Source organism: Stenella coeruleoalba (assembly GCF_951394435.1).
Source record: "Stenella coeruleoalba genome assembly, chromosome: 5".
In the NCBI taxonomy this organism is placed as follows: domain Eukaryota; kingdom Metazoa; phylum Chordata; class Mammalia; order Artiodactyla; family Delphinidae; genus Stenella; species Stenella coeruleoalba.
This window is the reverse complement of record NC_137150.1, coordinates 12,236,545-12,251,264: the sequence shown is the minus strand read 5'-3', so window position 1 is coordinate 12,251,264 and position 14,720 is coordinate 12,236,545. Positions and strand designations below refer to the sequence as shown.

Genomic DNA, 14,720 nt, shown 5'->3' with positions numbered 1-14,720 from the left:
ACTATGAAATATATATATATTTTTTAATTTATTTATTTTATTTATCTTTGGCTGCATTGGGTCTTCATTGCTGCATGCCGGCTTTCTCTAGTTGCGGCGAGTGGGGGCTACACTTGGTTGCGGTGCGCAGGCTTCTCATTACAGTGGCTTCTCTTGTTGTGGAGCACAGGCTCTAGGCACACGGGCTTCAGTAGTTGTGGCACACGGGCTCAGTAGTTGTGGCGCAGGGGCTTAGTTGCTCCGGGGCATGTGGGATCTTCCCGGACCAGGGCTCGAATCCATGTCCCCTGCTTTGGCAGGCGGATTCTTAACCACTGTGCCACCAGGGAAGCCCTATGAAATATATTTTTATTAAGATTTCAAAAAGTGAAGGAGAGTCTCACCTCACAGTACTCTGTGAAAATGCAGAAATCATCTTGTTCCACAAAGCTTGCATGGAACTTGACGATGGCTAGATGGTCCAGCTTGGAAAGGAGCTGGGCCTCCAAAGTGGCCTGCAGAGTCTCATTTGGATTGAGTTCTCCAGTAGAGATTTCCTTCAGGACCTTTCTGCAGCCAAAAAAAAAAAAATTTTAATACATTTAGAACTCAAAAACATGTTTAATAGATGTGAACAGCGGTGCAGGGCCATCTAATTAATGCCCAGGCTGTGACCTACTCAGAGTTCTGCTATCACTGGTGACTCCTGGGCACCCTGGGTCTGCCTCTGTCCTGGCAGTGCCCTCCACACCTGCGGCCCTAGTTTGGTCACACGGGGCAGAGACAGGGCTAATCTTGAGTGGCGTGGCTGAAGCGGCTCTTCCTCAGGCTCTAGGTGTCTCTGTTTCTGTCTTTTTCTGTCTCTTTGTGTGTTTTCTGTCTCTACTTATCTGTTTTCCTGTTTCTGTCTGCTTTTCTATTTCTCTCACTATTCCTATCTTGGTATCTCTCTGTCTCTCTCTCTCTCTATATATATATATACATATATGTGTGTGTGTGTGTGTGTGTGTGTGTGAATATAATATAATTATAAAATCTGTCTCTCTGCATCTGTCTTATCCTTTTTGACTCTCTTTTCCTCTCTGACTCTCTCTTTGCCTCCGCATGTGTGTATAAATACACATGCTTCTCTCTGTCTCTCAGCTCTAAAATTTTCCAAATCTATCAACTTAATATCAGCAGAATCAATATCTACTTATTTTCTTTTTAAAATTATCCTTGGCATATCATACTTTATTGCTACCAGTATTTAGGAAAAGAAAAAACTCTAAAAACATTGACAGAGGTATTCAAACATGTATAAATGGAACAAGAGCTCATTACATCTCCAAATTATTAACTTAAAAATTGTGGTAACTAATGAGGAGTGGATGAAAACATTATCTCTTCCCATCTACAGAAAGAAACAGACTGATGACCAAACCAATTACAGTGCCACAGTGTAAACAGATTGCCGGGAGAAGCACTTTAGAGCACCAATTATGTATGCAGACAGATTCCACTGATTATAAGTGAGCCTTAGCTGTTCATTAAGCTCTGCAGGACCTGTACTAGAAGACATTTTGCAGTAATGTTATTTAAGAGTAACTATCTATGCATATTAATGAAAATGTATTTATAGTAGGAGCTCTCTTAATTAAAGGCCCTTTAACCAAATCCTAGATTAACCAGAGCTCTGCAGTCCTTTCTAACAGATGCCAATGGCCACCTTTGTGTTGGGGACGCGGTGGCCAGCAGGTGCTCTCTGGACCACCTTCCAGTTAAGGTGTTTACCCAAGTCGTAGCGTCTATTCCCAAACCTGTTTATGCCACTCGTGCCCAGTATTGTAAATCTGTGACTTAAATATGACAAACTGATGAAGGATGAGTGAGTGTTGTCTCTGCTAGAAAAACTAAGTCAAATGCTTACCACAAAGCTTAATAATGACAAGTTGCAAAAAAAAAAATGCTGTTAAAGAAGTAATTGATAAGACAGTTCTAAAACGTTGGTTTAAAAATGTAAAAATCTAGAATTCTGAACTGAGATTGCTAAATTCTCATTCTACTTTAAAGAAGGTAAACTTGGAAAACTTAATCAACTTAACATGGGTAAGTTTATGCAAAAAAGATGAAGCGACCTCTCATCAGAGGACATCAGATGTTGGCTGCACAACAAAAATGAGAGAAAATGTACAACAATATGTTTTAAGTTGATATAAACGTTTTAGTTATGTCATTTCATTTTTTAAATTGTTCCCTTATGTAACTAAGGACCAGCCCCAATAACACTGGACAGGGGCCATCACATTGGTTTTGTTAGGTCTTGAACGCCCTACCAGGCCCCGACTTGATAATGGAGTGGATTCTGGAGAAATTCTTGCTTGGTAATGTGTTCTATAGAGAGACTGTTCTAGCAAGAATTTGGTTAAAAATGACCTCATGTTATTAAGAGTGGCATCTCAAACTGTTTGGTATAATAAAGGAACTTGAAATGACAGACGCGGTTGTTTTCCTGTAACTTCTAAAAATGATAAAGCCGTAAGCCAAATGACATATTCATGGTACTTTTCCAGTACTTACTGCGCCCCAGCCAACGTGCAGTTGTAAAAGTCACAGTGGTTAATTTATATAGCACGGCACTATAAAGCCTCACTCAAACTTGCAATATTCTCTTGCTGTGAAGGAACAAATGCTATCGGAAGTTTTAAGATACTTATTTTTTCTTGCAAACATCAACTATTGTGCAACAGGGCATGGGATTTTACATAGAGTTACCTGAGCCCCATCTGGCAGACTGATGATAAGGCATAAAATCTCATTTGCCCACAGCTTAGCAGATGAAGGTAGGGCTATCAAGACAGGTGATATCTAATATACTCACCTCTGGCAGATGCGGAGATATTCCACCTTCCTTACCTAGAACTGATAGAGGAAACTCTCACTGCGTGTCACATAGTGTGAGAGCCTTATCAGCCAAGCAGAGTGCAGAAACTGACCAAGTCAAGGAAGCTTGCCCCTGGCTCAGTGACACTCAGCCTGTCACCCTCTCCTAAGTAACAGGACAGATATTTATTTTATCAGAACTTCAGCTGTTCAGGAGAAACTTTTTAGCAGCTGCAAAACAGGCACCCCTTCAGACTCACTCATTTTGCAAACTTTCTGTTCTCTTCCCCAAGTGGCATGTTTCTTTCTAGAATCAGTAGTGAACTGACAAACTTTGGAGAGTGACTGGAAATTTGGGATAACTATAGCTAATTTCATTCCCTTCAAATTTGGCCCACCTTCCATACAAATGGGGCAGATGATATCTTTGAGAAGTTCAGGGTTATTTTCCCCAAATTTCCCTGTAGTCTTTCACTTATTTCAAATTGAACAAGCAGCATAGGCTGCCTCAGGAAAAAGATGACATCACAAACTACAGAGAATATGAGTAAAATCCCTGGCTTTTGATTTTCCAAAGGAGAAACCAAGGCCAAAGAGAAAAGATCTGAAGGAGCACCTGACCAGTGGCGTGAGTGTCCTCCCTGTCCGACGTGAGAGAGACCCTCGGGACCAGATGGAGGGGAGACAAGAACATTAGGCACTGCTGAGCCCTTGAAAATAGTTCATGTCCCCCAGGCTGTGTCCTGGGGGACAGAACTCCCAGATGGGGAGAAGAGCCCCAGAGCAGAAGCCCTGCTATATTTCCAAAGCAGGAACCTCACATTTCCTTGTGTCCAGCAAGGGGTAGGAGTGAAAGAAAGGTCTTCAAGGGGCAAGTAAACCAAGGGGCCTAAGAGTTCTGGAATCTCAGTGAGGAGTGCTGTGTGTGTAGTGGTGTAGTGGGCTCTGAGAATTCGTCACCCCTGCCCTTGGGTCTCCTGAGGAAGACAGATAGTAAGCAGATCAGTGTGCATAAATGTGTGTATGTTTGTATTTTCTAAAACTTCAAATAGAGCTGAGTGCTACACAGTTAGGGTAAGTGATGTCTGAGGCCCTCCTGATTTAAGCTGCCGTGATTCTCTAATTTGATCAGCAGCTACTGTACCCACTGAGGGCAAATCCACAGGAAACAGATTTTAACTGCAGCTTAAATAAGGCAGTAATATTTTTTGTTTTTTAAAAAATTCAATATTCACCTGTTTAACAGATTATTAAATATGCTCAGGACTTTCAGGGTAAGAGTTTTCATCTATCTAGAAAGGCTGCAATTATTTTAACTAATCCTTTCTTAAATGGTCAGCTCTCATTATTTTTCTAATTTACAAGGAAATATAGTGTTGTTACAGAAAAATTTGAAAACAAAACATAGTCCACAATCCACTACAGAGATCATCAGCAGTAACAATTTTGTGTACTTCCTTCACATCTTTTTGCTACACAATTTTTTAACACCAGAGGCCAGTTTAGACAATTTGCCTGCTATTTTCATGAGACAGTATCATAGCAGAAATCTATCATTTGTGGCTGCCCAGTGTCTTTAGACAGCCTCCCTACATTGTAGTAGACCCCTGGGCTGTGGGTCCTGCCTTCCCTAGATAAAAACAAACAGACAGACAACAACAATTCCTCATCTCCCATCTGCCTTGAGTTGGGGTGCCAGTGTGGGACCTAGGTTCTGCCAGTCAGCTGGACCAAGCCGGGACCTTGCCTTGGGTGTGAGCTGTGTGGTGGGACAGGGCAGGCACAGGACCTCCCTTCACTCATACAGGTGTCCTAAGAAAGAGCGTGGGCCTGGGGGCAGTGGCAGTGGGCCAATTCCAGGCTGACATTCCTGGAAATTTAGCCTCCCCTGCCCTGCAGCCTCCCACAGCTGTGTTCAGTATCAATCCCCTTCTGCCTCAACCGTGCAGAGGGCGGCTACTCATATCTGCGTCTAGAGCCCTGACCCACGCGATTATGCGTCACAGAGCACTGTGAGGTGTTCCCATGAAGCACTCACTTTGGGGTAATGAAAACTGAACCTCCAAAGATTTGACTCATTTAGGTTAATTTTTATTCATTTATTTGAGTCTTAAAACTTAGGATCTTCTGAGGGATTTAGGGCCTTTTATGGGTAGAAGTATCATGAGAGTGGAAAAACATCCTTTTAAAAGTAACTTAACCCCCTTTAATATGACATATAACTTTAAAACGTAAAGGGACATGAAAAAATGGCAGTGATATTTGTCCCAAAAAGTGGCACATTAATAAAAGATGGGAAAGCTGGGAACTAAAGGTACCTAAAGGAGTAGCTGAAAAAACATTGTAGGTGTTAGTGGAGAGTATACAACAGATGGGATTTTCTTTTATTTCAGTTGTTTTTCCTTCTTTCAGCAATTCAGAAACATTTTTAAGGTCTGTGGCCAGAGAAAAGGATAATATTATTTTATGGATCATCATATGCCATAATCTATGAGCTGCCTTTGTTTCTAACAATTAAATCCCTGATCCCAGCTTGTTTCAGGGTAAAAACTGATTCATCTGATCTTTTCCTCTCCACCCCTGATCATAGGCATGTTGCAGTTTTTGGACACAGATGGAGCTCAGATGACATCACCATACAGTGCAGGGATAGCAAGACTCAGGTGCCCATGGCAGACACCAGCAACTAAGGACCAAAATCCTTCTGCTGAGCCTGACTTCAGACTCCACACAAGGTGCCAGGCAGCCACTGCCGAATACCTTCACATCAAAAGTTCCACATTTCTGTTATTTCACCATCTACTGACTGCCCTGGGTATGCCAAACACAGTATCATGTTCTGGGGATAGAAAGATGAAAAAGATAAAACTCCTGCCCTCCAAGAAAGCTCAGTCTCATGGGGAAGGCCAACAAGTACAAAAATAGTTGAACAACTTCACGATAAATGCAATAATAGAGCTGGGGATGGGGTGAGGACCCCTAACTCTCCTTTGAGAAGAGAAAAAACGTAAAACCTATAGACTAGAGCCCCAGGACATTCACTTTTGCACACAGAAACTACTTTGTAGTAAGCTGAATTGCCTTTTCCCCAGGTGGATTCCAAGTAACAAAAGAAATGAATTTATCATTCTTTACAATTTGCCCTGTATAAACCAATAGCCAGTAGAGGGACAGCTATATTTGCATTACCTGAATAGGCTACGAAAGTTAATAAGCAGGTGACTTTTCAAAAAAAGAAAACTGCTTGAGAATTCCAATATCTATATATCCTTCTTTAGAGTAAATCGTGCACAGACACACACACAACCACAGTATACATTATGGAACGAAGAATGAAAATGTTACGGGGAGGGGTATTTCTTAAAATACCTAAAAACCTGGCAGGTTCACAAAATACTCCTTCCTTCCTTCCACCCCCCGCATCCCCCCCGTCCTCCGCCATTTATCTATCCCAATTTTTAATCAGAAAAAAGCATTTGCGCTATATATAACTACATTTTAAAAGATAATGTATCGAGGCATGCTCTGCTCTAGAGGACTCCCTTAGTTTGGGGTCCCCAGGAAGCAAACCCTGAGACAGGATTTGAGGCAGGTGATCAATTTGGGCAGTAAGAAGAGGGGTAGGAAAGTGAGGTGAAGGGAGGGGAGCCATTCAAGGGCCTGTTATCAAGCCAGTTACCACTGTGGGCAACTGGGGCTTAACTGTGGAGGAACCCTAGGGGCAGGCATAGAACACACCTCTGGGCTCCTCTGCCTGAGGGGCGGGGACCGACTCCCTCATCCACTGACTCAGGCTGCTCCTGGGAGTATTAACTCCCCCACTCTCCGCCTCACTGGAGCACAGAGGCCCTGACAGCCAGGGAGGCCTCAGGCAGAACTGCCCCTGCCGCAGGTGGAGGCTGGGTCCACGTACCGGAAATGCTAATTGGCCAGGGGACATAGGTGGGGCCCCAACACCATCTGTCACAGGGATGAAAATAAAGGCAACTTTTCTCCACTTTAAATTCTGCTCTATTTTACCTTTACTCCTGAAGATAGCTAGGATATAGTGATTCTGAGACACAGTGTCTGTAACACTGAATAATGAAACTGCAAATCAGTTATAACCTATAGATAAATTCCATCTCCTATGCTTCTCAAGACTTCGTTTACAAACACATTAGCAGCATATGGGAGTATTATGTACAAATAATAAGCAAAAATAACTAATAATAATAATACAGATAAAAAACAAAGAACAAATAACAGTAGAAGTATTTCAGACATTTTTGTTTGGCAAATATGTTTTTCCTGCTCCTGTTTAGATTATATTTTCATTTGTGGTAACAAGTTCCATGCAGTGTTTCAATGCTGGTAACATAACAAATTAGGCAGGTTGCCTTTTATTTTTAAGGAACAGAAAAGAGTAAACAGAAATTTCAGGAGCAGGAGTTTTGAAGATAAATATTGCCTGAATAAAAAGTATCTAATAATCATGTGAATTCAATGACTCTTCCCATCTGTATAAACTTAAAAAACAGAAATGGCTTGAACACACGTCTCAAGGCTGGACACGGTGCTGGTGCTCAGTGGAGGTTCTCCGCAGGGAATCTCTGGTGTCAGTGCAAGAACAGAACTGGCTTCAGGATGGACCCCAACCAGCCCTTTCCCAGGGGGGGGCTCCCTGGAGGTGACAGAGAAGACACAAAGTGTCTAACTGCTCTGCTGTGCAAAGCTCTCCTCCCAGGGCTTAACAGAGACTCCACAGCCGAGCCCAGGAATCCATGAGTGAGTGTGAATTGGTCGGCGGGGGCGGTAACAGAGGGCAGACTGGGTATCTGTGCCTTCATGGCCAGGCAGCCATCTCCTCCCTGTGTCTAAGTCACAGCCTCTACCAAAGCTGCTGGGACTGTCTCCTGAGAGTTCACTGAGAACAAACTGCACTCTCCTCTCCTTTCAGCCAAAAAAATGAGTGGGTTCCCTTCACGGTGAGCTCCCTTCCTGGAGCTCCTTTCCACAGCCTTGGAAAGTTCTCTTTACCACCAGAGATGTAACGGAGCCAACTCTAGCTCCCCTGAGAACCAGTGAGGGCTCTTCCCCCACCCTCCTTCTCCCACACACCTCCAGACAAGTGGTCAGGCAGTTCTGTCTTTCTTATTTATACAGACGAGCACAGTCATTAAATATTTTGGCTTAATTATTTTAAGAGAGGGTGGCTGTCTCCCCCTCTCCCCAGCCCCTGGGGTGAATCATAACTGATCTAAGCCCACCATGTAATCCTAGTCCCCTTGCCAGTGATCAGTCTAGACACGTGGTGTAATTCTGGCCTGGGAGATGTGGGGAGGGCTCGTGATGGTTTTCTAGGAAAGATGCTCCTCACTGATAAAAAAAGGGAAGCATAGGAGGAGAGTCCCCTTCCTCCATCTCTGCAACGCTATCATCACCTGTGACTCCTTTGACCTCGGCAGCCAGCTGGCGTCCTGAAGGAACTGTCCTGAGACGACAGGCTGGGTGAAAGGAAGGCACCAAGGCCCCTTACGACTTCATCACGGGGATCTGCTCTCCCTCTGGACTTTTTGTTAGGGAGATGAATCTTTCTTATTGTTTAAGCCATCTTGGTGGCCAAAGATATCCTGATACCAACACTTTGCTACAGGAAGAAAGAGGAGGTTTTTAAAGAAGAGATTAGAAGCAGAGGTGGAGGATGTGGTGAACACTCCACACATTTGTACGTGCTTCAGGCTGTGAAAAGCCAAAGGAAGGGAGTTAGGTTTAGCTGTGCAGTACATAAAGATTAGAACAGAGATAAGCCCCTTGAGAACAGGGGCTATGTCTTATTTCCTTAGAAAGTGCTAAGTCTCCTATTTTAAACTGGAAAAGATAAATTGGTTCTTTTCTACTTGGACATTGATACGAATCTTCAAAAAATTATGACAAAGTAAACTACAATGAACTATACAAAAATGGATGTATAGTGAGAAAAAACTATTTGAATAAAGGACTAGAAATTATCTGTTAGTGAATCTGGAAACTAAGATAACATGGGATTTCTTTAAATAATTTGAAAACAATTTTATTCGTTGATTCAAAATTCTCATGTGTCAAAAATTTTAGCAGTTATCAAAAAGTATCAAGATTCAGAAAGATTAAAATTCCACCACTGTTCCCTTCCTTCCCTTGGATAGAGATATTGGAGTTGTGATAGCAAACAGGAGGTTTCTAAAATGAGGGACAACGAGGAAAAGAGGGAAGTAAAGGGCACAGATAATACAGCAATCAAAAATAAGATAAAACATACAAATAAAAAAAATACTTCCCACCCCTCCTCTCTCCTCCAGTCAGTAACTCTTCTTGCCTGCTCACTTGATACCAGCCCCCGTATGCCAGCTGTTGTACTGTACTACTGTACTTTTCAAGGTACTGTACTGTAAGATTAAAAATGTTTTCTTTAAAAAAAATATATACTGAGATGAAAATGACCAAGAAAAAAAGAATTTCTAAAAGATTTGTTCTCTCTCCTCTCCTGCTCCCCCCCAATTAAGAAAACATACTTTAATAAATAATAATAAATATACATTTTTCTATAATTCTCTGGAGATAGAAAAAATTGCTAATATAAGGAATTACTTTGTTTTACATAGTCTGAAGCTTCAAACTTAAGAAATTAAAGATGAGGTCATTAGGTATTAGAGGCACAAGGTTGATCATTATAATTTTTAGAAGGTAAAACAAAGTTCCAAGAACTGGAGGTGATGTTTATTCACATGCGGCCTTGTAAGAAGCCTCCATCCAAGAGTAGTCTCTCTTGACCTCTCAGGGATAGGCTAGGGGCCCCTCCTCCAGGCTCCCATTGCCCCCTGTGACGTCTATTCACATAGGAGGTCCTGTACTGGCCTGTAGCCACCCAGAGCCAGCTCACAGTCCATTCACTGTGAGATTCCCAGCACCTGGCAGTATGTCTGAATGGAACCAAGCTTGCACACTCATCACTGTTCAAAATTCAGTTCATTCACTACCTTCACCATAGGAATTCTGACAATTATGTCTTTTCATAGTTATTTCTTGGTCTCCATCCCCAGACTGAGAGCAATTACATTTTGTTCCTTTCTGTATCCTCGGTGTCTAGCACAAGTCTTAGCACACAGTGGATGCACCATCAACGTTTATTGACTACTACATGATCAAAATTAACACCCCACCAAGCACTGTGGTGCAGGTGGTGAGAGACACAATCCCTATGTGTGATTCTTCCCCTTATGGAAGCACATCAGCCTACATGCTGGGCATCCATCAGAAAATGAAAGTTTATAAAAACTGCTTCCTAACATCCTTGCTGGAATGGCCCTTATCTGGAAGTGACTTATCCATGGGAGCTGACAGTAACACTTGCATAGATAGAGAAAAATGGCAAAAAGATATTTCATCCTGGAAAATGGTTCTGCTCAGAGGTTTCTTAACATCTCAGAGATGATAACTCCCACTGGATGACCTGTCCCATAAGAAGCACAAAGCTGCCCAGTTTCTGATCCTGTCCCCTCGCTCGACCTCTTCCCCAATCTTGGGATGGATTTTATGTATTTATAGAATTTTAAAGCTAGACAAGACCCTCAAGAGTAGATCCATCAAAGCAGCCCAACCTATTAAGGTCCTGAGGATTGAGTAATTTTTTTTGGCTGTCATTTTTAAAAAAAATTTATTGGAGTATAGCTGATTTACAATTTTGTGCTAGTTTCAGTTGTACAGTAAAGTGAATCAGTTATACATATACATCTATCCACTCTTTTGTAGATTCTTTTCCCATATAGGTCATTACAGAGTATTGAGCAGAGTTCCCTGTGCTAGACAGTAGGTCCTTATTAGCTACCTAATTTATATATAGTAGTGTGTACGTGTCAATCTCAATCTCCCAATTTATCCCTCCCCCACTTACCCCCTGTAACCATAAGTTTGTATTCTACATCTGTAACTCTATTTCTGTTTTGTAGATAAGTTCACTTGTACTATTTTTTTTAGATTCCACATATAAGCGATATCATATGGTATTTGTCTTTCTCTGACTTACTTCACTCAGTATGACAATCTCTAGGTCCATCCATGTTGCTGCAAATGGCATTATTTCATTCTCTTTTATGGCTGAGTAATATTCCACTGTACATATGTATCACATCTTCTTATCCATTCCTTTGTCGATGGACATTTGGATTGCTTCCATGTCTTGGCTATTGTAAATACTGCTGCAATGAACACTGGGGTGCATGTTTCGAATTATGGTTTTCTCCGGATATATGCCCAGGAGTGGGATTGCCAGATCTATGGTAGTTCTATATTTAGATTTTAAGGAACCTCCATACTGTTCTCCATAATGATTGAACCAATTTACATTCTCACCAACAGTGTAGGAGGGTTCCCTTTTCTCCACACCCTTTCCAGAATTTATTGTTTGTAGATTTTTTTTGATGATGGCCATTCTGACCGATGTGAGGTGATACCTCATTGTAGTTTTGATTTGCATTTCTCTAATAATTAGTGATGTTGAGCATCTTTTCATGTGATTTTTGGCCATCGGTATGTCTTCTTTGGTGAAATGTCTATTTAGATCTTCCATCCATTTTTTGAGTGGGTTGTTTGTTTTTTTGATATTGAGATAGCTGCATGAGCTGTTTGAATATTTTTGAGATTAATCCCGAGTTGGTCGCTTTGTTTGCAAATATTTCCTCTCATTCTGTGGGGTGTCTTTTTCACTTTGTTTATGGTTTCCTTTGCTGTGCAAAAGCTTTTAAGTTTAATTAGACCCCATTTGTTTATTTTTGTTTTTATTTTCATTACTCTAGGAGGTGGATCAAAAAATATATTGCTGAGATTTATGTCAGAGAGTGTCCTGCCTGTTTTCTTCTAAGAGTTTTATAGACTGATTAATGTATCCAAGGTCATAGAGAAGTTACAGCAGAGCCGCCATTCACCTCTTGAAGGAGGAAACAGACCACAACTCCAAAGAAGAGAAGTCCGTCTCAAAGTTTAACAGTTTCCCCTCTTTCATTTGTGTATAGGATCTGCAGTGTCTAGCAGCTAAGACAACCCAAAACTTTCTCATTTTTCAAACCATTTTTCAAAGAACAAAAACAGCTGTCACCTGCTCTACTCATCCCCTCCTTAGCATCAAAGAAGAGAAAATGAAATGACTAGAATAATGGTCTTGCTCCTGATGAGGCACTGGTGAAGCTATGTCTGTTTTTATTAATTATCATTTGAGTGTTATGGAAAATATTACCGATAATCAAGAGTTTGTGCCAGTTACAGAGCCCCAGATTTGGAGGTTTGGAATGAGACCACACAGAAGGGGAAGACAATGTTTCCCAGGACTTACCTTTCCTAGCATTAGATTACATTTCTGAGGTTGTCCTGGGTACCACAACCCTGCAGGTGTGACTGTGTGTGTGTGAGGGCCAGTTTTCAAAAAGCTGAATTGTGCAAAACTCACTTGATTCAAAATTGTTTAACAATGCAGTAACATGCCTTGAGAACAAAAATATCGATAACATAAGATTCAATGCAATCAATCACTCATTCACTCTATCACACTTTGAAAGGTACTGAGCTTAAAGCAAACCAAGGTCCTGTTTGTGTCATCAAGGAAGTTAAGGAGCATGACAATGTCAGTAAGGATGTGAAAGAATAATTTACCATAGATAATAGGTTAGCCCTTGTTATGACTGTTCTATGTTTCAAATTTACAATTACTGTTAGATTAATATTCAAAATGCAAAATTCTGATACATAATTCATGTCATGTTTTTATTTTGAACATTACAGAAAAAACCTAGAATTGCGGATTGCAATGAGATAATCAGATGTGACGCAAAGTCTACCATGAAATCAAGACGGGAACAAATTGAGTTTTAAGAAGCAACAAAAACTGATTAGCTCCATTTCCCTGACTAGGTAAAGCCAACAAAGGATAAACCCTGTGTAAAGTAAAATTAAATTGAGATCCAGGCAAGAAGAAAGTTGGTGCTCCAAAAATAAAACAAAAAAACAATCTAGGGTTTCAGTGAAATAGTCTCCCCATCTTATCTGTAGCAGGTGTTGGTTGGCCTCAAATTAACATGAAGACAGCCAAAATGGAAAAAGGTTTGTATTTCCAGATTTCAGTCTCTATTTCATCATCACAGTAATTATAACATAGGGATTTGAGCTACAACTCTCTCTTTAACTATAGCACAAAGCAGTTGTTACTGTATTTAACTTTGAGATAGAAAGGGAGGGAATCAAAGCTCTGGATTAGCATACTCCCATTAGAGGGTTTAAGCAACTGATTCTGGGTCTTATGTTTTTGCTGACTTGTGCTGAGGCTGAAAAAAATCTGTTTTTATGACCAGAAAGCCAGGGCTTAACCTACTGACAGAGCTCAAATTAGAATTCTACTAGTAGGAAGGATCCAGTTTCCCTGAATGACAGCTTACGGGTTTAGTCAATGATTTGTCACACACGAGAAAGTCACCGGGGGCTGTGTAAGGGGAGGAAGGGATGGGGGACACGGGGCTGGCCTGCCTCTGATCACACAAGGCTTTACTTCCCAGAGTCAGGAGGCTGAGGGGAGCCTGGCTAAGCCAAGTGCTCTGCAAACGTCACAACTGCTGCTTCTCCCAGCGGTGACTGTGCCGGGCTGTCCCACTTGCCCAAGGAGTCCGCAGGAGCTCGGCAGGGAGGCCAGCTCCTCAGGAAACCATGCTGAGCAAAGGACACTGCAAAAGAGTCTTGAGCGCAGTTTTCCACCAGCACTGTTTCAGGAGAGTCTGGAACTTATTTGAGGATAAATCAAAGTGTTTTCATGTTCATATAATGAAAGGAAAAAGAACTGTTAGACTCATAAAGTATGATATCTGAGGAAGCCTCAAAGGAGGACACAGCATGTGAGAGCAGTCCTTCTCAAATTGCGCTGTGCACACAAATCACAGGGATCTATCCCAATACAGTCCAGGGTGGGCCCAAGACACATCTCTAACTAGGTCCCAGGCAGCACCCTGAGCGGCTTAGTCCAGGGAGCACACTTTGAATAGCGAGCTTGGGAGTGGGGAGGGGTCAGAGGGCTGCTGGCGCTGCGAATGCTGAAGGGCCCCAGCGCTCTCGAGAGGCTGGGGGTTTGGAGGGGGCTTTGAAGAGCAGCCCAAGCTAGAGGGCCTGTGTGCCCCTCCCATTACAGGAAACATGAGAGCTCCTCTGGCAGCAAAGGTTTGGGACCCGCTGCTGGCCCAGCCCCTCACTTTCTAGATAAGGCCACTAGAAGCCAGAGAGACTGTGAGACTCGACCACAGGCCCTCCTGAGACCATTCTGCAGCCAACACCCACAGGACCCAGAAACTCCAGTCAGGGTTAAAACACCATGAGGAAAATCACCCTTACACTTTTGGCTCACGTCCTAAAACATGTGGTTTGTGTGGGTTACCTCTTGTTCTGTTCCCAGAAGTGATAAAGTACAGCTACCCACTGACCCTCTGAACATGTCCTGCTGCATAGTTTACTACTTGAATGGATTTGTACTCAGCCTTATTCCACAGAGGATTTGACATAACTTATATAATAAAATAGAAAACTGAGACCAGCAAGGGTAGGTGGAAATAAGAATGAGGAAAAGAAGAACACAGATGTACTGGCCAAAACTTGTTGCTATGGTTGACCTTCAAATTCAATTCCAACTTCTTGGAATGTAAGATGATGATTATTACTATTACTATTGTTGCTGTCATTGGTGGTTATGTCGTAGGCGTAAGTCTTGCCTATTACAAGGGGGGGATCTCAATCTCTGGATCCTTTGTGACATAAAGCAGTTTTCACTTTAGTCACATAGCAGTGGAGGTGTCCCCAAGGAGACATCAGTAATTCTTTTAAATAGAGCTCATTCA

At 42.0% G+C, this 14,720-nt stretch overlaps 1 protein-coding gene across 1 annotated transcript in view; it reads right to left on the bottom strand.

Moving 5' to 3' along the window:
• The window catches only part of NEK11 (NIMA related kinase 11), a gene marked incomplete at its 3' end in the record, with an annotated part of 144,309 nt that overhangs the window by 102,005 nt on the left and 27,584 nt on the right, over positions 1 to 14,720 (bottom strand). Inside the window, 1 exon segment of the mRNA XM_079922816.1 lies at positions 384 to 549. Coding sequence (XP_079778942.1) covers positions 384 to 549 — 166 coding nt within the window.